Source organism: Numenius arquata, chromosome 1, assembly GCF_964106895.1.
Source record: "Numenius arquata chromosome 1, bNumArq3.hap1.1, whole genome shotgun sequence".
NCBI classification, from domain to species: Eukaryota; Metazoa; Chordata; class Aves; order Charadriiformes; family Scolopacidae; genus Numenius; species Numenius arquata.
Window position 1 is genome coordinate 86,484,893 of NC_133576.1, and position 23,920 is coordinate 86,508,812.

The 23,920-nt window shown below is 37.2% G+C and overlaps 1 protein-coding gene across 1 annotated transcript in view; it reads right to left on the minus strand.

The window, feature by feature from the left end:
• Positions 1-23,920, minus strand: part of GPC5 (glypican 5) — a 727,404-nt gene that overhangs the window by 606,467 nt on the left and 97,017 nt on the right. The window contains exon 3 of the mRNA XM_074168139.1: positions 2,092-2,786. Coding sequence (XP_074024240.1) covers positions 2,092-2,786 — 695 coding nt within the window. The remainder of the gene's footprint in view (positions 1-2,091; positions 2,787-23,920) is intronic.

Below are 23,920 nucleotides of genomic sequence, written 5' to 3' on the forward strand. Positions count from 1 at the left end.
GACTCACCAATTGCAACACAGAGATTAAGTGAAAGATATGTCTAAATGCATAGGTCTGACGCAGATCAAATGAAAAATGAAATATTTATTTTCTAAAGCTTGGACGTTATTCTATATGAGAAGATCTTAACACAACAGAAGTTAACACTTGATCAATTTGAAACAAACATATTGGCACAAATTATCATTACATAAGAAATTTTAGCATTCCTTACATCATATGAGGGAAGGGGAGAAGGCATAGAGTTTTCAGGAAAATCAAAATACAGCATTTCATTTTGGATCAATCTGAAATTTTCATTAAGCCAAAAGACTGGGTGGAGAGCTCTTCACCCATTTGATTTTTTACTAAACCGGAGTAAAATATACTATTTTGGAGAGTAAAAACTTTCATTTTGAAAACAGGAGTGTGCTGAGAGACTTTTAAGACTGTGCCAATGCCAGTTCACTGTTGAAAATCCAAGTCTAAAACTTTTCAAACTAAATGACCCAGGATAAAACAGGAAACAGAAGGCCTTCCCTTGAGCCTTTGCTTTATTATTGTAGCTTGTTCCTGAAAATTGTAGGCAACAAAGATCCACCAAAATCTCAGGAGGTACAGGGAATATCCCTGAAAGGTAATTGTAGCTCTGAAACGTATTAGGAATTAGACAGGCATCAATGAGCCGCCTTTGAGCCAAACTGTTAGTGAAAAACCTTTAAAAAAAAAAATCACAGTTTTTCTCAAGGTAGTTCAGCAGCAGGAGATTCTGGCTAATGTAGCCGGCTGGTATAAAGCAGATAAAATGGGAAATTCATAGAAATGGGCAATTTCCCTGTTAGTCACTGACTACAAGCAAGATGAAGGACCCATTTTAATAGACTGAGGGTAAAACCAAAGGCATCTCCCCAGATCAAGATTTGACCCAGCTTTAAGTCAGAATATGTCACTGTCAGTGAAGTCTACATGTAAGAATACAGAGAAAGATATAATTACAAAACATATTGTGGATTAAATATAACAGAGGGAGAATTAAAATTTTGCTACTTACATCACCTTCATAAATTCACAGATATACTAACTTTCTTTCTAATGTGTAGCTAAATAATGTGTATTTTCCTTAATGGTATCTTAAAATTCTTCACTTCATACATTCACAGCTAACAGACCTCTCACATAACTTGCTTTTCTCTTAAGTATATATGTAAGGAAGGATTTAGTTCATGTTACAAATGAACTATGCTACTTTCTCTGAAACCTACAAAATCATGCCAATAATACACACAAAGTCATAGGTTATTTAAGACAGACCACTGGTGTCTAAAAGGATTGTTTAAATTTATCTTTATGTGCATATCAGATAACAATGAAGCAATTACACAATTTATTTATGTTCTTGAAAAATATTTTTTGTGCTCCTAAAACTTACTGCCTGTATGTTGTATAACAAGTTTCCAAAGCGCAAACAACTACTATTGCTGAAGTTTAACACCATCATTTACACAAATGTCAGATTATTATTCTGTTTTTATAGAATATTTGTGACATTAGTTTTCGCCAGATAATTTACTTTCCTCTCATTATATTTTAAGCTTCCAAACTTAATGACACATTCCATTGTTCACCCTTGTTCAGTAGAACTTAACAGACGCAGCTGTAAAGCTAAACCTTGAGCTATTCAGTGTACCTACTGAAAATGTTAACTTCTAAATAAAAAGAGTGAAGGACTAGAAGATTCCATTGGATTGTGCAATAAAAATTTTCACTCACCAAAATTTGAAAAAAACCTGTGTTTTTATGGGAAATGGGAACAGATAAAATTCCACACAAGAATTCTTTTCATTTTGAAAAACCTTTACTGTAAATGCTGCCAAAATGTTAAATCTCCACTTGATGTTAAACTTGCGAATAGAATATGGGAAATTAGCAGGTCATGTGCATGATTAAAATAAAAACTGGCAGTGCTGGAAAAATGCATTGTCAAATGAAGCTGCACTTGGAGACAAATCTGTTTATCACCATAAAAATGGCCAAACAAGTATTAATTATCAGTGTTACTTTTCTTAGTGTCATGTTTGCATCGAGCATGGGGGATAAAAACAGCTTCTTACCTGCTGAGATAATTCTGGTCCATTGATACGAGCCTGTAGGAGAGCCTCATTAACGAGGGCATGAAAGTTTAGAAGCACGTGCTCGATGTCGTAGGTCCCACTCATGGCGCTCGAGAGCTCCTCCATTGACTGAATATATCCCCGCCAGTGAAGATCAACTTCTGCCATGTTAGCTAAGCAGCCTCGGATGACGTTGAGGCAGTAGCCCATGCAGGGCTTGCTTAAAGTCAGCCCTTGGCAATGGGGGCAGTACTGCATTCTCAGCAAAGCTCTGCTGCAGTCTTTAGAGAAATGCAGGTGATCTGTTGTGTTGATCACTTCAATCCCCAAATTCAGAGCCTGCAAGAAAGTCCGGCTGGGTAACAGGGATCTTCCCATTTGTCCTATGGCCTTTTTGGGAATGTTACCAAAGGGCTTGATGTCTCTTCTTGCCATTCGGAGGCACTCCGCATACTCCAGTGAAATGTCAGTCAGGCCAGGGTTAATCACGTGGTTGTAGACTACTGGGAACAGGGTGTCAAAAAATCTGTTGACAAATTCCTCTGTGCTAACATCTGTGCCAAATATGAAGAGTCCAACATCTGTGAAAAACTCCTGGACATGTGTAGTAGCCTCAGCAGCCATGTTCCTATACGCATTGCAGAAAAGCATGCTCGTGTAATTCTCAGCCAGTCTGATAAGCGTTTCAAAGCTTTCTGTAAGAAAAAAAAAGCTCATTATTTTTAAGGTTTAAAACCAACAAAATTAGAATAGGAATTTAAAATTTAAAACAATTACATAAGGACATCTTACATTTATCCAGCATGCATTTTTGCATTAGAATTTCTGAAGAGACAAACTTCTCACAAACAGTCACAACTGCATTTTGTACATAGGCAAACACCTTACAAGTCATGTTACAACACAATTAATAATCCAGGTTTTCTTGGCAAGATATATTAAGCCCAGTCTAAATAAAAAATATAAAAGGAAATCAATTTTAAGCTGAGTTACTAAATTATACAACAAAGCCCTAACACAGCTGTCTACATATATACATACATTAGCTCTCTCATCTCACGACTCATTCTGCAACATGCAATAGGAAGATAAATGCTCTCAGTCACTCCACTTCAAGCCATTCCTACTACCATCCAAATGGATGGGCAAAAGGCACATTAAATAATTGAAACAACTCCTCCATTCCACTAAAACTTAACTCTTAAAAGATCAAACAGTTTTGTCTTCTTGTCTTCCAAAGGAAGGAGCTGTACCAAACACACATGAGGATGTGCTCTTAAATAATGCTGTTTGGTCTGGCAATCCCTATGGTCAAGAAAAGTGATGGAACGTGCAGAATTGCTCTCCTCAGGCACAGTGATGGATACACCCTCTCTAAGCCTCAAGATCTCCATAACCAGCAAAGCCTGAATGGATAAACTTATATTTAATTTCATGCGTTAGGTGGCAACCCTTAAGCACACTGAGTAGTTTTTAATAAAATTTAAAGTATACTGCAGAAGTGTTCTCTCCTGACTTCGTCTATGATTTGCAGGTAAGGAAAAATGCTGGTTTTCAAAACAGAAAGAGTGTTTGCATTGAGGTATTTCCTTGATCTGCCTGAGAAGTTTGCACTACAGGGAAGGCAAAGGAGCGATACCTAGATCAAAATGAAACTTACCTTAGAGTTGAGAAAAAAAATACTTAGAAACACATTACAAGTATTAGTCACTGAATGGCTGTGACTGAGTAATTTTCTTTTATTCATTCAAGCTTTACAAGTTTTCATGTATTATGTATTTACAGCCAACATGGCTTCACCAAGGGCAAATCACGCTTGACAAATTTGGTGGCCTTTTACAATATTGCCACAGCATTGGTAGACAAGGGTACAGCAACAGATGTCATCTACCTGGACTTATGCAAAGCATTTGACGCTGTCCCACATGACATCCTGGTCTCAAAATTGGAAAGTCATGGATTTGATGGACGGACCACTCAGTGGATAAGGAACTGGCTGGATGGCCACACTCAAAGGGTTGTGGTCAATGGTTCAATGTCCAATTGGCGGCCAAGTGACGAGTGGTGTTCCTCGGGGGTCAGTACTGGGACCAGTGCTGTTCAACATCTTTGTCGGAGACATGGACAGTGGGATAGAGCGCACCCTCAGCAAGTTTGCTGATGACACCAAGCTCGGTGGTGCAGTCGACACGCTGGAGGGAAGGGATGCCATCCAGAGGGACCTGGACAGGCTTGAGAGATGGGCTTGTGCAAACCGCATGAAGTTCAACCAAGCCAAGCACAAGGTCCTGCACCTGGGATGTGGCAATCCCAGGCACAAATACACGTTGGGCGGAGAATGGCTGGAGAGCAGCCCTGAGGAGAAGGACTTGGGAGTGCTCGTGGATGAGAAGCTCAACATGAGCCGGCAATGTGCACAGGCAGCCCAGAAAGCCAACCGCATCCTGGGCTGCATCAAAAGAAGCACGGCCAGCAGGTCCAGGGACGTGATTCCGCCCCTCTACTCTGCGCTCGTGAGACCCCACCTGGAGTACTGCGTCCACCTCTGGAGTCCTCAACACAGGAAGGACATGGACCTGTTGGAATGGGTCCAGCAGAGGGCCACAAAAATGATCAGAGGGCTGCAGCACCTCTCCTATGAAGACAGGCTGAGAGAGCTGGGGTTGTTCAGCCTGGAGAAGAGAAGACTCCAGGGAGACCTTGTAACGGCCTTCCAGTACCTGAAGGGGGCCTAAAGGAGAGATGAGGAGAGACTCTTTACCAGAGAATGTAGTGATAGGGCGAGGGTTAATGGTTTTAAAATTAAAGAGGGGAGATTTAGATTACATATCAGGAAGAAATTCTTTACTGTGAGGGTGGTGAGGCGCTGGAACAGGCTGCCCAGAGAGGCTGTGGATGCCCCATCCCTGCAAGTGGCCAAGTCCAGGCTGGATGGGGCTTTGAGCAACCTGCTCGCTAGCGGGAGGTGTCCCTGCCCATGACGGTGGGGGGTTGTAACTTGGTGATCTTTAAGGTCTCTTCCAACTCCAACCATTCTATGATTTTATGATTCTATGATTTTTTCACATTTATTTTTTTATTGGGACTCTATAGAAATAAATTGAGGAAAAGCATAAAGTACACTTAATACTGTCCAAACAGTAATGTTAAAAATAGGCAGAATCAGTGTCAAACTATGTCAGGCAATTAGTGAAGCAATCTGAAGTCTGACGTTAAGTCACTGACTGAAAGGAATATTAAAACACTGAATAATTTTAATATAATAAGCAAGACTGCCTATCACATCTTTAATATATATCTATGCATAAGAATAAATGTCCTATATTCTGACAAAAAGCTTGTTCAGGTCAATGAAATTATTATCACTGACTTAGTAGATTTGAAATTGCATGCCTTGTGAAAAGATCCCAGACAAGACATATTAAACAAATCTGCTTATGTTCTATGCATTCTTTGCTTTCTCCAATAAAAATGAGATAGATCCTTATAAATCAGAGTCATTTCCTCTGCTACCTATTAACTCTTAGTTTCATATTTCACACCACTCTTAAGACCAATTTTGTTCTCTCTCTTTTTTTGCACTCCACAGTAAAGAACAGGACAGTGTATCCCATTTGTTGGTTTGGTGGCTTTTTTTCATCACTATGGCACAAAGTGAATTTCACTATAAGCATTCATACGTGCCAAATAGCACAGTGGTTCAGGAAAGGGTTTGATTTGTTTCAAAATTCAGACTCCTGAAGCCAGGACCCTATTCAATACAGCAAAACTTCTTCAGTTTATCCCATGAGCTGACACGCAGAACTGCCAGCTGAGTAACTCTGTAGCTGTCTGCATCACCACCAGCTCCATTACTTTTCTCAACCTCAGCACCTCAGGCCAGATGGTACCTCAGACATCTCCCCTGCACCCCGTGTTTGTAGGAGTGCACGTGTGTATGGGAGAGCCATGTCCTGGAGCAGCAGATGACACACAACATACCAGACAGGGCATATTAGATTAATCAAGACGCCCACTTTAAGGCGACTGAGCCGAGGATAAGATCTCCGCCAGTTATAAAGGCAGTTTGGACACCTAGCTCACAGGGAGGCACATATACACAGACAGATAAATTACAGCCCTAAATATCCTACTTTACATTACGTCTCGTTTTAATTGGAGAGAACAAGGAACGCAAAGAAAGTAAAACTCTACTGTGGAGGCTTTATTTAGTTGCCTAAGAGGGTTTAGTACCATTTCCAGTGTTAGATGCCATTTATCTGCCTGTTCAGAAAGGCAGAAGAAGGTATCCTGTGGTTCCTGTGTCACAACTGCAGGCTTTGTGTGGATGTTTCGCGCTTAAAACGGTTCTAGTTGCTGTGCCCAGACAACTGAACTAAATTCTAGATACCTAGAATTCAAGAACCCTTCATATAAAAGCTTGGAGCAGCCAGAATTTGTCAATTTAAGTCAAATTGCTTCTTGGTTTAAAATAATAAAGCGTGAAGAAAACTAAAGTCTCCTAGGAAAGTGGCTATTTTTCTAACTGTAAGATTCAGTCTTTTACACAAATTTTATCAATGCTTCAGACGAAATTTGTTAAAGTAGGTAATGTTAGCAAAATAATCATGTTATAATAATCTCTTTAGAATGACATGAATAAGGCTTTTATGAACCCTCTCAATTTTTTATTATTACTTTTTCCTAGATGAAAACCATAAAGTATGTGATCTAAAATGTCTGTTACAATCCATGGCTGCAGTATCCTATTACCAAGAGCACAAATATTAGATGAAAGAATAAATCATGCTGCACATGGATAATCAATAGATTTTACAATGTGGTCTAAACAATAACAAACCTTCAAGATTGAATTACATTGCTGGTGCCCCAGCAACCCACAGATGAATGAGTACAATAATCAACTGCGTGATTTATTGACTATTTGTGCTTTTCTAAACAGCATATGATAATACCAGCCACTTGTATTTACAGTTCTGCATCATGCTGTTTCGTTGTAATTTCAGGATTTCTTACAAAATTTGTTCATTGGGTTTATTCTACTGGCATGTTTCCTACTTCATAACCGCCAAAGCTATTCCAGGATTTGGCTTCCTCTCAGACAGCCTGAAAAATGACAGACAGCAAAGCACACCTATGTTTTCTTTCCATATTGAACAGCCCGTGAACACCTTATGATGGCAATCTATGTCATATACAGCACTTTCAAATCAAGTTATGCTGGTTCAATATTGTAAGCACATCATAGATATTTAACAATGTCCTTCTCTACCTTTAAGTCTATGGGCCCAGACTAACATCATCAGTCTTAATTGTTCAGTCACATAAAAGAAATGATGAATTTTCAATCAGTATAAATCCAATACATATAAAAGACATCTTAAATATAACCAAGATGAGCCAGACAAGCTCTTTTTATTGTTATTAAATGATTTTTTTAATCTGCAGGCTCAGTGATTGTTATCTCCACCCTTATGAGACCTTCGTAGTAACCACTGTACCATATCCTACAGTTACCTTCTGCAACAGTACTGTGAATAATGTCTAGCATTTACCATGGGTGACATGGCAACTTTATTTTTCTTTGGCTACACTTAAAATTATGATTTGTACACTTCTCAGTCAAAAATCGGGGCTGTCAATGTATTAACCCATTAATTTTTTGAAAGACAGTAATATCTCCCTTCCTGGTTTAGCTAAGAAGGAACAAAACACAAAGCTAGAAAAAAAACGTAGATGAGCATTTTTTTATGTATTTCATTTATTCAGCTGATTCTTCGTATCAGTACATATACACACTTTTTGTTGATAATAGTGTATTTAACAAAGTGATCACAAAGTGATGTAAAATAAATATCAGGCCACTGCTTTAGAAGATTTGCAATCTTTCATTCACTTTCTTTAACCTTTCTGTTCCTGAGAGCCATAGGTAGTTCTCAATGATAAAGACACCACAATTTAGTAATCAGTCCAGTGGATTACTGGCTTTAAAGAGGACACAAAAGTATACATATGCCTTGTTTACTAGAACAACTCACAAAGAGAACAAAAAAGAAATGCTTCTTTTTATTCCTGGACATTAATCAAATTTAATGGAAATAGTGCACTGAATGAAATAGAATTCGGATTGGATTTTAAACCAGCCCTGCAATTCTCATCCTTACTAGTTTTGGCAAAGTGTCTTTCTACTACAGGTACCTCAGAGAATTAGTTTTAAACAAACTTATATTGAACCGTGTTGTTATAAAAGCAACTGCATTTTCTTAAGTTTACCCTTTTTTAATACAGATAAATGTTCTATACAAGCTGCTGAGTGAAAAGATGCATGGTCTAAATTCTTAGTATTAACTTTTGAAACATCTATAGTACTTAACACAAAGATAGTGTAATAAATTAAAAATCCAGTATTAGTAGTGAGCCAACAAATTGTGAAGTCTTATAATTCAGTATTAATCACCAGCCTACATTACATATTATAAATTAATTCACACTTAGTCAGGGTAAGATATAGAACTCAATAAATTATAACCAGACAGGTTAAAATCCATCCTTGAACTATGGACATAGTATTCAGCAGGAATGCCTTTCACAGTCCAGAGGGAATCCAAAACTGATGAGCCTGGATTACCTTTAGTATCAGCCCATAATATACAGGAATCCAGATAACTAAGTCCAAGCAAAAGCTGAAAAACCTAATAATATTATGAATTTATTATGACTTGAAAAATCTTGTGGGAAAGTATGAGCCTGTTGCCAGTTACTGTTCAGTGATCTCAAATGTTTTCCTCCTGTTTATGGGCAGCGCAAATAATCCAGATGCATCAAACTCTCTCTATAAAAGATTTATAGTCCAGTCAAGTGTATCTTGCATACGTTGCCCTATTGGAGTCAAGGGGAATGTTTCAGGTACAGTTTGCAGCCTAGCAAACAAAAAGCACTCAAAAATCATGGAAAAGAATAATTACAGAAAATTAATTAATCCACCCAGTATTACATACATAATATTTTTGTTTAAAATATATCAAATAGGGAAATGCGTATAGGTGGGAAATTCAGTGTAATTACCCCTAACTACAAAGTAATACACAGTGCGAGTTATACTGTGAAATCCCCTAGTCATTTATCATATCAGAAAAATGAACTGGAAGAATAAAGTCTTCAAGACATATAAATGAATTATAAGGAATGAACTCATTAGGGCATTGCCTGTGAAGGTTATATGGGAGAGAGATCAAAAGGATAAGTACCATAAAAAGATACTTCAGACTCGCTAAAACTGCTCCTCATTAACACATATTTCAAATTAATCCATTTCATAGATTATAGATTCACCACTGAAGTCAGTAAGAAAACAGGTAGAACAGAGTAAACCTGTAACCCAAGCAACTTTGTATTGCCAAGTGTTAGCGATACACCTCAGGCTTTACAACCATTAACTACTTATAACAGACTTCAGAATTTGTCACGTCTTGTCTGGTCTTGAAATTATTTTAGCTCTATTTGAAACAAAATATTTGAGAAACTTGAATTAGAATCAGGTGACCATTGCCTTAGTTGTTCTGTGTTCAATGGCAAATTAATCAGATACTCAGATGACAGGCACTTCTTGCATATCCTGTAATTTTGAGTTTGGTTTAGTTATATTGTAATTTTTTTTTTTTTTAAGTTGTGGAGTTTGGGTTTTTTTTTTTTTAGCTTTCTGCAATTGCATAACTCTCACCCTTTAAAATATTATACGGAGGACTTAAAAAAATTAAGCAACCACAGTGTAATTAAACCCATAGGGTAGGTAAGAGTATACAGGATTGAAACAAATACAAAACAGGATTGAAACAAACCTAATTAACCTAGAGAGGTCCCAAGACCATCATGGAAGAAAGTTCCACCAGCAGCATCGTACTCCTCCCAGTGCAGAGGTCAGGACTGATGGGGGATCTGAGCAACGCACAGGAGATGTGAGCAGAGCACCAGAGAAAAGCATAGACACTGGGAAGTTGGTGTATGACAGTTTTATTTGGAATATTAATAGGAATTAGCAATCATAGAGAATTTGGGCTATAAGCATTAGCATCACTGCAATTACACTAAAAAGAACTGTTGCACTTTGAAAGACTGTTCAAACACTAATCAGAGATACAATAAATTCTCTCAGATCCGTATGTAAGGGGAACAGGAGTCTGTCTCTCCTTTTTGCCCATAATGAAATTGTGTGGACTCATAAGAAACTCATTCCCAATTTAACCAGTGTTTCTTTTAAAAAATCATATACATTTTATTTGAAAATTTAGTTTGCTGAAGAACCTAGAAAAACATGTCCCAAAGCCAGGTGAGATGAATTTCACTCATGATTGTACTTCATCTTTTCACTAGTTTGAACTGATAATTGTACTTCTCATTTATTTTAAAATCTGCTTAATATCATCACTCAGTGTTAATCTTTTCTTAACAATCCTGATACTGACTATTTTTCCAGGTAGAATTTGCTTTCTGAATGAACAAATCCAGGGTTGTTTTTTTTCTTTTCCTTCCCCATCTTCCTATTTATACATACAAGAACAGTCCCAGCACTGCAACAGGACTCACACTCAGCTGATCTGACACTATGATCTCCAAGTCTTTGTTTTTTATAAAATGTTGGAATAAAGTTATCTTTTTTTCCAGTTCTCTGGAGCTTCACTGACTTTTATAACTTAATGAAAATCATCATAAACAGTTCAGGAAATTATTTTCAAACTTTTCAGTGAACCTTGCTACTGTTGATTCTAAAATATCTAGCCTTAGAATCTGTTATTTTAACATACTCCTAAGTTTTAATTGGAAGGTAAAGTATTTAATCATACCTTGATAGATTATATTTTAATATTGAACGACTGTCATATCAATGAATGAATAAATGATAATCACATGAATGAATATCATATGGTTATTATTTTATCTAGTCATAACCACTGATTCTACTTTTCTCCCAAAATTGTTCTTCTCTTTTTTTTTTTTTTTTTTCAGTCGGTTGTTACCCTTTTAATTGTAATGATTATGGGTCATTCATCTTGCCATTCTGGAACCAACAAGAGCAGATAGTTTTGTATGGTGCCAGGAGAAGAAATACCTAATAATAAATAGAGCTTTACCAAAACCTCTTTTTCCTCTTGGATTCTGTTTACCTTCTCTCTGATTTTGCGTTATTTTGTCCATTTCACTGGCAATACTTTCTGGTTGGAGGAAAATATTTCGAAATTTTGAATATATTGCTTACTAGTGTGGAATGAAATATGTTCAGAGTTGCAAGCAGAACACTCCAGGGGATGACAGCTTTAAAACTGGTATCATATAAAGAAGTAGTTTGAAAATCTCTTGACCTAAAACGTTGTGCATGGTTTGCAAAAGGACATTAAATTGATAATGATTTATGATATGCATTTTTACACATTTGCCATAATAAATAAGGAAGGCAAGTCACCTCAGGTGTATGAAAGGCTATTTTTTGAAAAGGGAAATTCGGAATTTGTATCAGGGTGATATTGACATAGGAGGATCAGAAAATTAATTGATTAGAAGGGTAAAATTAATCTCACATTAATCCAAACATACATATGTGAGCTAGTCACCTGAAGCTCCCTAAAAGTCAGGTGAGAGAAACAAGCACTTCTAAGGCATGATTAATCTATCTGACTTTAGATTACTACTTTTGGTTGAGATAAACTGCTCTCTGGAAGTGCTTGTTCCTTTCCCTTGACTATAAAGGGATGTTAGAACAAATCACTCAAATATAAAGATCTACATCTAGTCAGGGTGAATCCCTAGATTTTTGTAAGGAACAGGTAGTAGGAGAAAGTGTCATCAAACATAATGCAATACTGCAATTTATATGAATAAAGAGCTAAGATGATTATGCTTCTACAAAGTGGTCTTAATGGTAGATAAATGACAAACTTCCAATATATTTATGCAAATCATCTTTCCTTCTGCATAGCTGGGAACATGTGTTTCTTAGAATGAAATAAAGTATATACTTGGTTTCCAGAGGGTTGCCTGAGCATCATGACTTTACATGCTAGCTTTATAAAAAGTGATTATCAGGCAATCACAGAGGAAATACATATGAAGAGAAAGAACAACCTCAGGAAGACTTCCAGAAAGCTATGGTGATGACTGTCATCAGATGAAGTTTTTGTCTTTGTATCTGAAAGTTTAGAACTTGATTTTTTTGGGTTGTTTTTTTTTCCTCTTACCCCAGGTTTACGCTGGCAATATTCACTCAGCTTCAGTGAGCTGGTTTTTGACTGATACAGGCTAAAGTGAAATGACAATCAGGTTCTAGCAGATGTAATGCTACAGAGCAACACTTCTTGCACATCAAATAATATATTCATTTTGTATCACTGAATATTTAAGCTGACAGCTTTCTTCTAAGTGTTGGTTCAGGATTGGTAAATTCCTGCATCTGATAGTCTGAGTAACTCCACACTAAAAATCGTCACAGCAGTCAGTCAAAGAAATCTGAGGAGTTTGTTTACTTAACATATGAGTACATGTCATGGCTTTCAAAGTCTCCAAGGAGTTTGGTAAGTGATTAGATGCATTTGTTACCTTTCACTTCACTTTGCTTCACTTCATTTTTATTGGGAGAAAAAGAGAGGAAAAAAGTGTCCTTTAAAGCTGCATTTCTTAAACACCCATGTTTTCCATGGAAGATTCAGGAACAACTAAGTGCACGACTGGATCTGTATTATGTTGAAGTTAGCTCTATGTTCCTCTATAGCTATTGGATATCAAGAAGAAAAACTGCATGTCCCCCTGCACAGTTCTGGTATATGAGTGACTACTGATCTAGTCACTATTAGGTTAGACTATTAGTGATTAGTGATACATGCAAAATTCTGCTTAAAGTAGGTGATGCCTAAGCATTTTGGTTTATGATGGCATATGTCAGTACTTGATTTGCAGAATGCTGTAAAAAGGAATGAATTTGAAGTATGTACTTTCAAGTTTCAGATAGGTTAATAAATGTACCATTTCTATCTCGACAAGACAGAAACTCTCTGGAGGTGGATAAACAGGCAGACAAATATGCTCTTTCCCAATTACAAAAGGAAAATAGCACCTCTCAACATAAAAATCTAATTCTCTAAACTGGTTAGGAAAAGAAATACAGTTTTTCTATATAAACTTATCAAATTTGAGTGAAATTCAGAAGATATTTCAACACTAAGGAAGTCTCAGGAAAGAGAAATTGTTTCTAGAAGGACTTTTTTATGGCAGTTGTATACAACATTCTGTGTAACTGCTTTTGATGATAACATCTTATGATCAAATACTGGTATGGATTGGAATAGTCCACTCTATTTGACTCACTTGTTCTTACCCAGTATGACACCTGATTTTAATACAATTCATTTCTACACCAACTCATAACCCATTCTTTAGAAACTGAACTAAACAATACATATGAAATGATCCACTGTTGCTCGTAGCTTCGGCACTTGCCTTTAGCTCTACTTCCAATTCACGCACACTGTTGAATGCAGACACAGCTGAAGGACAGAACCAGATTAATCCCCTTTTCTTGCATTCTGCTTGCTCCCCACTAACACTCTTGGAGGTTTTCGTGCAGTTATTCAAGCCTGCAACAGAAGGTCTTGAGGTGAAACTTCTAGATACGGTCCAAGATGTTCAAGCTGTTTTACCAGAATGGCTTTTACTATGAAAAAGGTAAAAACCCATCACATACTGTTTATTATAAGGTTCCACGCACTCAGGTAAGAGTGCTGACTATACCTCCACTGAGCATATCTGCAGAGAAACAAACAAACAAACAAAATCCCACAAACACACACACACAAAACCAAAAAAAACTCCAACCAACAAAACCCTCACCTGGCAGAGGGATGTTTCTCCCCATACTTTCTCAGGCAGCTATTGCACTTGTAGCTTGTATCAGGTAAAATGGCCCTGGCTAAGGGGAAATCCCATCTAATTTTTCAGCCCAGCTCTCTGGCCTCATGGCACCAATGAACAAGAAGCCGAAACCTGGATTTCTTTATATAGTCTGGACTTCTTTACAAAGTGCATGTATGTTCTCAAGATGCAGTCTACTCTATGAAAACTCTTCTGAAAACCTGTTCTTTAATAGCTTTCCATTTTTTTTCAGGAGATTATCTTATTATTTTCTGATTTTGTTTGGCAAGATGCTTTTTAATGACTATTAGTGTTTAGTTAGAGCTAACTCAATGGACCAAAGAACAATAGATGTTAAACATAAATCAATTATGTTTGCTGTAGTATGAATATTTACATAAATATGGGTTCAGGAAATTATTCTCTTAAGCTTTGTATCTTAATGCTCTTTAACTTTCACCAAATTCTTTCCAAACAAATACAAAAGATAATTTGCCTTCTTAAATGCTATATTTTTTTTTACTTTCAGAGAGATCATGAGTATAAGCAGTACATTTTCCACTTTTATTATACAGCTTTACTGGGGGTACTAATAGCCTTTTGCCCTACCACTATTTGTAGATGCTCTACTAAACCCTTTTTTGCACCTCCTGCTGCAGCACTGCCAACTCACACATTCTCAAGGCATGTAATGCTTTCCAGGAAGGAGCTGGATACAATAGCTGCTGGAATTGTGTCTCTTCCAAGCTACAGCCCCACTGCGAGTTCCACTCCATCATGTGATCAGCTCCATCATGTACTGTCACAAAGGGTACACATCTCTTGCATGACTCAAAACTGGATGGTTACTTCCCCATTCCCTTTACAGCTGTGTATCCTACTTTATGTAGGATTAGAATATCTCTCATTAAATAATTAAACCGCACAGAAATGCAAGGCCAGGAGGAACTTGAGATGTCCTCTAATGCATCCTTTGAAACCAGAGCAGATTCAACTAGATTTACAATCTCATATTTTAGCATAAATATCTAACTTATTCCCCAAAAATATTCAGTAAGGCCACAGCCTCCAAGAAAATCATTCCAATGCTTCACCATACTCTGATTTGTTGTCAACAAGAACAAACTATTTGCTTCCTCCTCCTTTTAGATATTTCAGATTAGATCCTCTCCACCTGATTGTAGACATCTCCAAAGACCAAATGCATCTCCAAAGCAGATGAGTCTACATCTCAGCTAAATCAGTAGAGAGGATGATGGCATGATTCATCTGACCTAGTTTAGGTGTCCACATGGAAATAAGATGAATCATGCTGCTTTTCTCTTCTCTTTATACAGACAAAAAGGGTGATTAGTTCAGAGAAACGAGGTGATTAATCTTCCTCCTGAAAAGCGTTATGACTTTTCTTTTTATTAAAATGACCAGTCCCACTTCTTTCAGTCATAAAGGGGGTCCATTCTACCCCTATGTAGTCAAACTTAATCCTAAAGACTTGCAAAGGGAAGTCTAAATTGCCCAAACTATGTGCTCAAGTGAACAATCTATATGTTTAGGAGTTCCAAATTCATATATAGCTCTGTCTGACTAGGTACTTCAAAAATGTTTTGTTAACCTATTTTGGAATAGCATCGCTTCTCTAACTCATGTTTACCTTTCTACATCATTTCAACAGAGCAACTGCTGAGCTAGTCCGTCTTCAACCTTCAACTCATCTTATTCCTACGTAAATGCAGAATCTGCATATGACTCCGTCAAATAGCATCTCACTATTTTGATTTCTAGCTCTACTTTCCAGCCTGACCACGAGCTCTTATTGCCCTCCCTCACTTGCTGAAAGCACACTGATTATTTCACCAATCAACAAAGCAGTGAAACAAGTGGCTGTAATTGCCCAAGAACCACAACTGAAGCGACTTTCTATTCTCCCTGTGAACACTTGCTAACCAATCGAATGCAGGTTTCCAAGAAGTTTTGCATTTGTTTTGTGGTAATTTAATCAAGATAATTCCCTACTTACTTATGAGAATGGCATGTTTAACAGCATAAAAAGAGTTAGGAAAGACAAATGACTTAATAGCTGTGTTTCTCACATACCCGTATGTTGGCTCCATTTCCATACAGGGAAATTAGATCAGCTTGACCCAACTTGTCCCCACTAAATACAGCCTCATTGTTACTTATCAACTTGATATGTTCTTGTATTTGGCTTCAAAATATTTCAGCTTTTTACTCCTAATAACTGAAGTGAAGCTAAGCAATCTAAAATGCTCTAGCTTCCCCCTTTTCTGTTAAAAAAAAATAATAATATTGCCCTTGTCAGTCTTTTGCTAACTCTACACATCCAAAGACAACTCCTAGTGCACTACAGAATCTGTATATTGACAAAAGAAACCAATCAGTGAAAACACTGTGGAAAATTCTGAAAGTGAAGATCCTTTACATCTTACCAACACTGCTCCATAGCTGCGCAAAGAGGTCCTTTATCTTTTAACAGTCTGATCCGTGCCGGTGGTAGCTGGGCTTGAGTACAATTAACTATTTCCAGTGGAATCTGGTAGGACATGTGAGAACATTCGGCCCTTTTCTACATTTTTTTAATGACTCTGCATGAGAATCTGATTTATATTATTACACTCCTAGAGTAACGTATATTGTGATGTCACCTATTAATACATGTTTTACCTCTGCGATACAAAGTATAAGGCTTATTATGGAGCCTTCCAATTTATACTGTTCAGTTCATATATAATCTTGAATGTATGCATGCCAATACTGATGAAAGCAGTGATGTTTACTAAACAATGCCAATGCTAAGTCCAAAATCCACAAGGAAGAAGGCAGTGAAAGATCACGTAAGTTTATCATACCTATCACACAAGTATACATGGTGATGATTCACCTCAGCTACCACCTCAGCTAAATACCATATTCTCTTTTTCTGAACAGTAGAAAGTTATGGGGATGTTTAAGGAATGATTCATCTGACCTATTTTAGATCTTTATGGGAAGATGAATCATGCCAAAATATTTATGGGGAGATGAATCATGCCAAAACAGTGCCTCTCTCACTTAATTTTCATAGAGGGAGCTGATGGTGACAAGCTCAACAATCCAGTCTATTCCACCAACCATCATTAGTTTTGCTATTTCACCTGGATAGGTTGGTTATCTTATTTAAAAATTTACTAATAACTTCTGTATTATTTAGATATTTACTTGTAACTTCTGTATTATTATTACTTATAACTTCTGTATTACTGACCTGTAACAGCTATATCTGAATTTCCACTGTAGAAAATTAGATCAAACGCTGCCTCCTCCAGAGATATGTTTGTCCAGAAATTATTTTTTTGCAACTAGATCCATATTTAAAATGATATAGTCATCTAAGTTCAACTGCATGGATGCAATCTATAACACAAATTTCTGGCGAAAGTAATGACATCTTAAAGAAAGCATATGTCCTGTGCAGAAGTTGAACAATATACCTCAGCAAGTTGGAAGTCACGTCACATTTCTTTTTGATGTCTACAGTTAGTTTAATGTTGACCTAATAGTCACATAAGATAAATGTGTATGCATCTCTTCTTATATATGCATCTTTAAAATAAACAAACTTGTATAACTCATATGCTATTCTTCACTAAAAGAGGTAATTTTGAAAAATATGCATTAAATTATCTACTAAAGTTCTTTTATCTTTTGATGTGTTTCTCTGTCAAACTATTTTATTCTGTGTTAATAACCAAAACATGTAGCATGAAAAAAGTGTAGGACATAACAGAGGCTAATTTTGCTTATGTAGACAGATGAATTTCAGTGAATATGACTTACTCAACCAAAAGATAATCTCATATTTTCAACCACTCTTCATATGTAAAATGTGTCTTGAAAATGTAGCCTTGATTTTAAAAATCTGTCTTCTATGCTTTCTCACCTCTGAACTTGACTATCTTCCAGAACATCACCACAAAATACACATGCAATACTTAACATAAGCGTCAATACCTGCATGCTATAACATCAACAAACAATTAAGCCGGAATCCCAAAAGAATTGTGCACTGGCAGCATTTGCACAAGATCCATGCAGAAACTCTTTGCTTGAAAAAACTTCATTTTCTAGGTACAAAAGAAAGGCAACATATTTGTAATGTTAAATTAGACTGCATTGCTAGCATTAAGACACTCCTAAAACTAATAATGGATAACAAGCCCACTGAAGAGAAAAGGCCTAGGGGAGAATTTGACCACCGGACCCATAACTATTATCTCAATCCTAGGGTTGTTTCTGATGACTCCTCCTAGTTCTTTCCAAGACAATCCGCATGGTTCTACAGACAGGTCTACTACAGGGATCACTCCAAAAAACAGTCCGGACAAAACTGTGTAAGATTTGGCATTCTCCACACTCTTCCAATATTGCTCCAGAAAGCCTCCCATCCTCTATATCTTTCTCATATCCCTGGCCCTATAACATAGCAACGTGGGTTCATTTTGGTGGGTGTGGTGCATCTTTCACAGAATCATCATGATTGGAAAGGACCTCCGAGTTCACCAAGTCCAATCATACACACACACAAAAAACCCCTTACAATCTCGGGCACTAGAGCATGCCCTGAAGTGCCATGTCTACACGTTTCTTAAATACCTCCAGAGACGGTGACTCAACCACCTCCATAGGCAGGCTGTCCCAGTGCCTGACCACTCTCTCAGTAAAGTAATTCTTCCTAATAGCCAATCTAAACCTCCCCTGCCACAGCTTCAGACCATTTCCTCCGGTCCTGCCATTATTCACTTGGGAGAAGAGGCCAACACCCACCTCTCTACACCCTCCTTTCAGGTAGTTGTAGAGGGCAATGAGGCCTCCCCTCTCCCTTCATATTATTGCAGACTGATAAAATGCATTAAAAAAAAAAGATCATGTAAAATCAAGAGTGCACACAGAGCCAAGTGGTACAGGAAAAGGACGTGGTCATCCGCTCTAGAAAGACCTAGACCTAAGTGGTGCGGACATGAGCCACACTGTATTATTTGGCCTGCAGTCCGATAATGCCTCCCTAGACCTGCGTGGTTAGCAATGCTGACATAGCTAGCGTCCAGTTCCGGGCAACCTTCCTTCTGCAACCTGGAAAACAGTGCTGTAATGCTCTGTCCCTCTTGTGCACCTTCCTTCTCACTTCCAAATTTTTTACTTGGTTGCAGAACTGCTGATGGGGCTCCCTCACCCTCTACTAATAGAGATGAAAGAGATAGAAGAGGCACAGGAGAGAAAAGCAATAAGAGTTGTGCGCCATCTACTAAAGATTGAAAGTGGCAGCCCTATTCTCCAGTCACTTTAACAGATGCCTTTTAAACCCTTGCCAAATCTAGTTTCACAAGAAGATCACACATTAAACTATTTCCTGAACTAGCCACTTGCCTGGCAGTGACAAAATGGACACGACCACAACTCTTTTCCAGACTGTAGACCACAGAGAATGGAGTGGGGAAAGGAACACCAAGAACACTGATCTTCTGTAACCATCCAAGGAAAGAAAACTTCCATTTCAGTTCCAGTCATGTATTTCTCTTACAAGAAAGCCATGTAAATTAGTCCTACTTTAATCCTAAAGGTTGAGGGATAATTGCAGCTCTTGAAAACAGACTGTTACTCTGAATACAGGATATATAAAAGTGTGAAAGCTTTCTCCATGACCATGAAAATCATCTGTCTAGAAAACAACAAAATACTCCCTTCTCATATTCCATGCATGCAGGAATAATATGTTTCCAAATTAGCAAATAATGTACTGTGAAAACAAGAGGAAGGTTGAACAGTGAGAGAACTTCTCAGTCTCCGGAGACTCTTAGAAGTGCCCTGCTATTCTCTTCTGTGACCAGAAGTTCATATTGGAAGTTTGTGCATATCAAATATTACAGAAATGTTCTGTTGTGAGAACTAATTTACTCTCTCTCTTTATTTGTGGGCCTTAGTGGGATGACATTTACGGCAGAGATACAGGATCACTTTGCTCTTTCTTTAGACTCCTGCGCATTGTTATCAGCGGCTCAAGAAAACTCCTCAAACCAGTTTGACCGCTGATGAAGGACTCTTTCCATGAAGGTGGGAAATTGCCCTCAGAAAGTCGTCATTTGACTTAAAGCAAATAGTATAGAAGGAACCCCTTTCTCCTCTAGCTGGCAGATAACGCAAATTAATATACCTTAATGCTTCCGTTCAGTAATACATGACTAGTCACATGGTAGGAGGCTCAAGAACAGAGCATGTGTGCAATGAATAGCACTGAAATGTACTTGTAAAGCTGCCATGAGCATTACTTATCTGAGTATCAGAACATTCTTTAAACAACTATTTCTTAGATTCTTTGACTTATTCCTATCATGGGGACATTTTTCTGTTTTCTTTTTTTTGTTTGTTTCACTTGACATCTTTCTGCATGGTTTGGTTCAACTGCATAAATTAACTGACTTTCTGTATGGCATGAGCAATAATCTTTGGTCATTTAGGAATCATGGAAGAAAGTAGCATTGCAAGAACTATTATGGATCAACTGGAAAAATGGGGCTTAGGAAACTATCATCTACATGAGAAAAGATGACACCCATAGCTATTTTTTGTGGAAAAATGCACTATAACATAAACCATTCCACTGAGCAGACACAGGTCCGTGAACACTCATATTACAGCCATATGTCTTTATAGATGGCACATACAAAAAAGGACTCAAGGGAATAATGAAAAAAGGCCAAAAAAAAATCTGTAGAAAAGAAAAATTGTATTTTTGCCCTTTATTTTCTCTTTCAAGTAGAATGTACCCTGCTTCTTGGGCTTTACTGGTTTTAGTTTTTCTAAACCTACAATAAATAATAACATGATTTAAAAATTGCCAAGTATTGGCTTTATTCTCTTTTAACTGTTGATGCAGTACTTTATGCATCATTAATAACTTGCTACTACAAACCCACCAAATCTATAGTCTTCAATAATAAATAAGTAAATGAATATTGCTTTAAATTTCTCCTGGATGGCTTAGTTTATATAGGTATGTAAGACAACGATGCAATTGTAATTTTCCTTAATCATGTTCTGAGATGGGGGGGGAATAAAGTGGATAATATTTTTCCCTTTCTATACGTTTAAGAATGATAATTTTTAGTATCATAATAATGAGACAATTCTTGCAAAAGTGTCATCTTTTCAAAGTATAAAGCAGGATTCATTTCCCTTTACTTTAGCCACCTAAAAGTCAAATACGTCACCTACCCTACCTATTTGGATTATCAGTGGGTTCAGACAAGCCCCTCCTCATATTTTATCCTTGAGGCAAATCTAAGATTACTGATTAATTAAAAAGATGCTTTAACTGTGAAAGCCATAGTTCTCACTCAGACAGACAACTTTGATGGGCAACTCATCCTGATTACGGCAGCCATCCACCTTAGGATAGGATGAACTGCACTCTGGAGTTCCTTTTCTTTCTTTATGAGCTATGTTCAGCCCAAATGAGGTAATACTCTTTTAGCTACTTCATAGGTGCCTAAAATTAGACGAGATTAACGCCACTCACAGGGTCTGCAAATTGAATCGGGTTTAGTGCTAGCTGAATTTAGTACTGAGTTTACCTACCTCATGGGTCTTCAATTACCACAAAGATAATTTTTTTGAATTAATGCATGGATAAAACAAAAAAGGAAAAATATTTTACTATAAGATTCTCTGCTGTTTGGGAACCTTTGGGTGTTAGATTATTTTTTCAAGGGCCTTCAAGTGCAAATGACTACCACAATTTTGAAATGTAAATCTGCCTCCCACCTGATTATATGATAACTCCTGATGAAGCCTAAAAGGTCTAATCCATTACATAAATGAATTACCTTTAGCAAAGATTCTCCAAAACTCAGGAATCATAAGGGAAAAAAAAACCCTGGTAAAATTTGCTCCTGCTGGCTGAGCTGATTTTGTCTGGCATTAATGAGATATGCTACCATTGACGATTTGTTCAATCAAACCCTGAAATGCTGGATAGCACTGGAGAAAGGGCAGAGGTAGCTCTTAGTGATATCCTATTAAATGTATCCGACTAAGCCAGTGATATACTATTAAACGCATCCTAGCAGGTTTAATGTTTTGTAATTATTTAGTAAATATCTACCAGTAATATATTAATTTTGAACTTTAATGAATGTGTATTGCTTGATATACAGATCAGTTATCACCCATCTAAGAATTTAACAATAGCCACTTTCAGTTCCCAAGGTAAGGATGCAGCATGCTGTTATTTCAATATATTTGCCTAAAGAACACTCTATCATATTGATATGATCTTTTTTTTCTGATTTATCCCATAGAACTAAACTGGAAAAGAAATACCGCAGTGAAAAATTAGTCCATACTGTGCTGACTTTATTTAAACTACTTTTCCAGCAAACAATTATTTCCATAGCAGTCCATTTTGAAATTACTTTCTGAATTACACCTTTACTTCTAAAAAATCCACCTACAATTAAGTATTTGGAGTATCTTTACCTCCACACACATGAAGACTCTAGAATTATTTTTTTCCCGGGTCTGGCTACATGACCAGCTCATTCCCTGAATCCGTGCTGGGATAAAATCCAGGTATGCAGCAATTCCCTGTCCCAGAAAATAAATTTCATGTCCCTAACAAGGCCCATGATCAAAACATCCAGGAGAGCAAGACCTGAAGGTAGGGAGCCACTGATTATTAAATAATAATCCTTCAATTTTTCAAGAATGCTTGTATACTAAGTTGAGCCAGCTATACAGACAGATGTCTAAGCAGCATCCTAGCATACTGAAGGTGAAAGAAAGCTTTTTTTGTAAACCAATGCTATCCTTCCTAAGTTAGCAAGAATCCAAAGATGACTGTGAGTTTTACTAACACTTTGGCCAGCAGAGGATTTTAGCTTCAGTGGAAGATGGAGAAAACAGCTCACCTAATTCTTCAAAGTATTTCCTTTTCTGATCATCATTTCTATCTTCCTTGAGGGACATTATTTATTATTTAAAAGCTAATACCCTAAAGATATTCTGACAGTTATTTATGTGCATCAACTGAAAATAAGACACAACATAACGTATTGTTAATGTGTAGATGTAGCAAGGTTGTGGCATCCATCTGTCTTGCACAGTGGACTCCTGTACGGCATGGGACAGAATAAATAGCCTGGTTCCACTAATGCTCCACAGATAATGGTTTTCAGACCAGAAGAAAAATTACCCCGTAACAGTTTCTAAGTTCCTCTGAGAAAAACGATGCAAGCCACTGCTGGGTTGGATCATCTACTTCTGCTTTATCACATAATCATTTGTTGATCTTTGATCTCAAAGGCCAGAGGGGAGAATGAGCTTGGAAACTGCATACTGTTCATAGTGATAAGGAAGTCATTGTTTATTGATGTTACCAGCCCTTGATCTTTTTTTTTTTTTTTTTTTTTGTGCTGTAACTGTGGTCTGATCCTTGACTGTAAAACACACAGGAAATTCATTCATGTTGTGTGTTAGCAGAACTCGGTAATTACTTCTTCCCAGGAATGAAAAACCGAGCATGGGATGCTAGCCAGAGAGATCCTGGATCAAACACTGACAAGAAAAAATACTGCATTTTCAACTAATGTGTTAAGTATGCTTATCTGAAGGAAATCAATTATTTGGATTAATAGTGAGAACAGTGTTGTTCTTTTATTTAGCAGGCAGGAAATAAATCTATTTTGAAGAATGGAATTTAACAACTTTTCAAAGCTGCTTGAGTTTCAGCCTGCATTTTCATGCTGTGTGAGTCAGAAATAGTGAAGGAAATGTTTCTAATTCCTTCAGGTAGAAAGCAAGCGTGCTTGGATCTCCTATATTCCATTCAGTGTTACAGATTAGTACACAAGACTATTGGTTCCACAGGAGCCTCCAAGAAAAG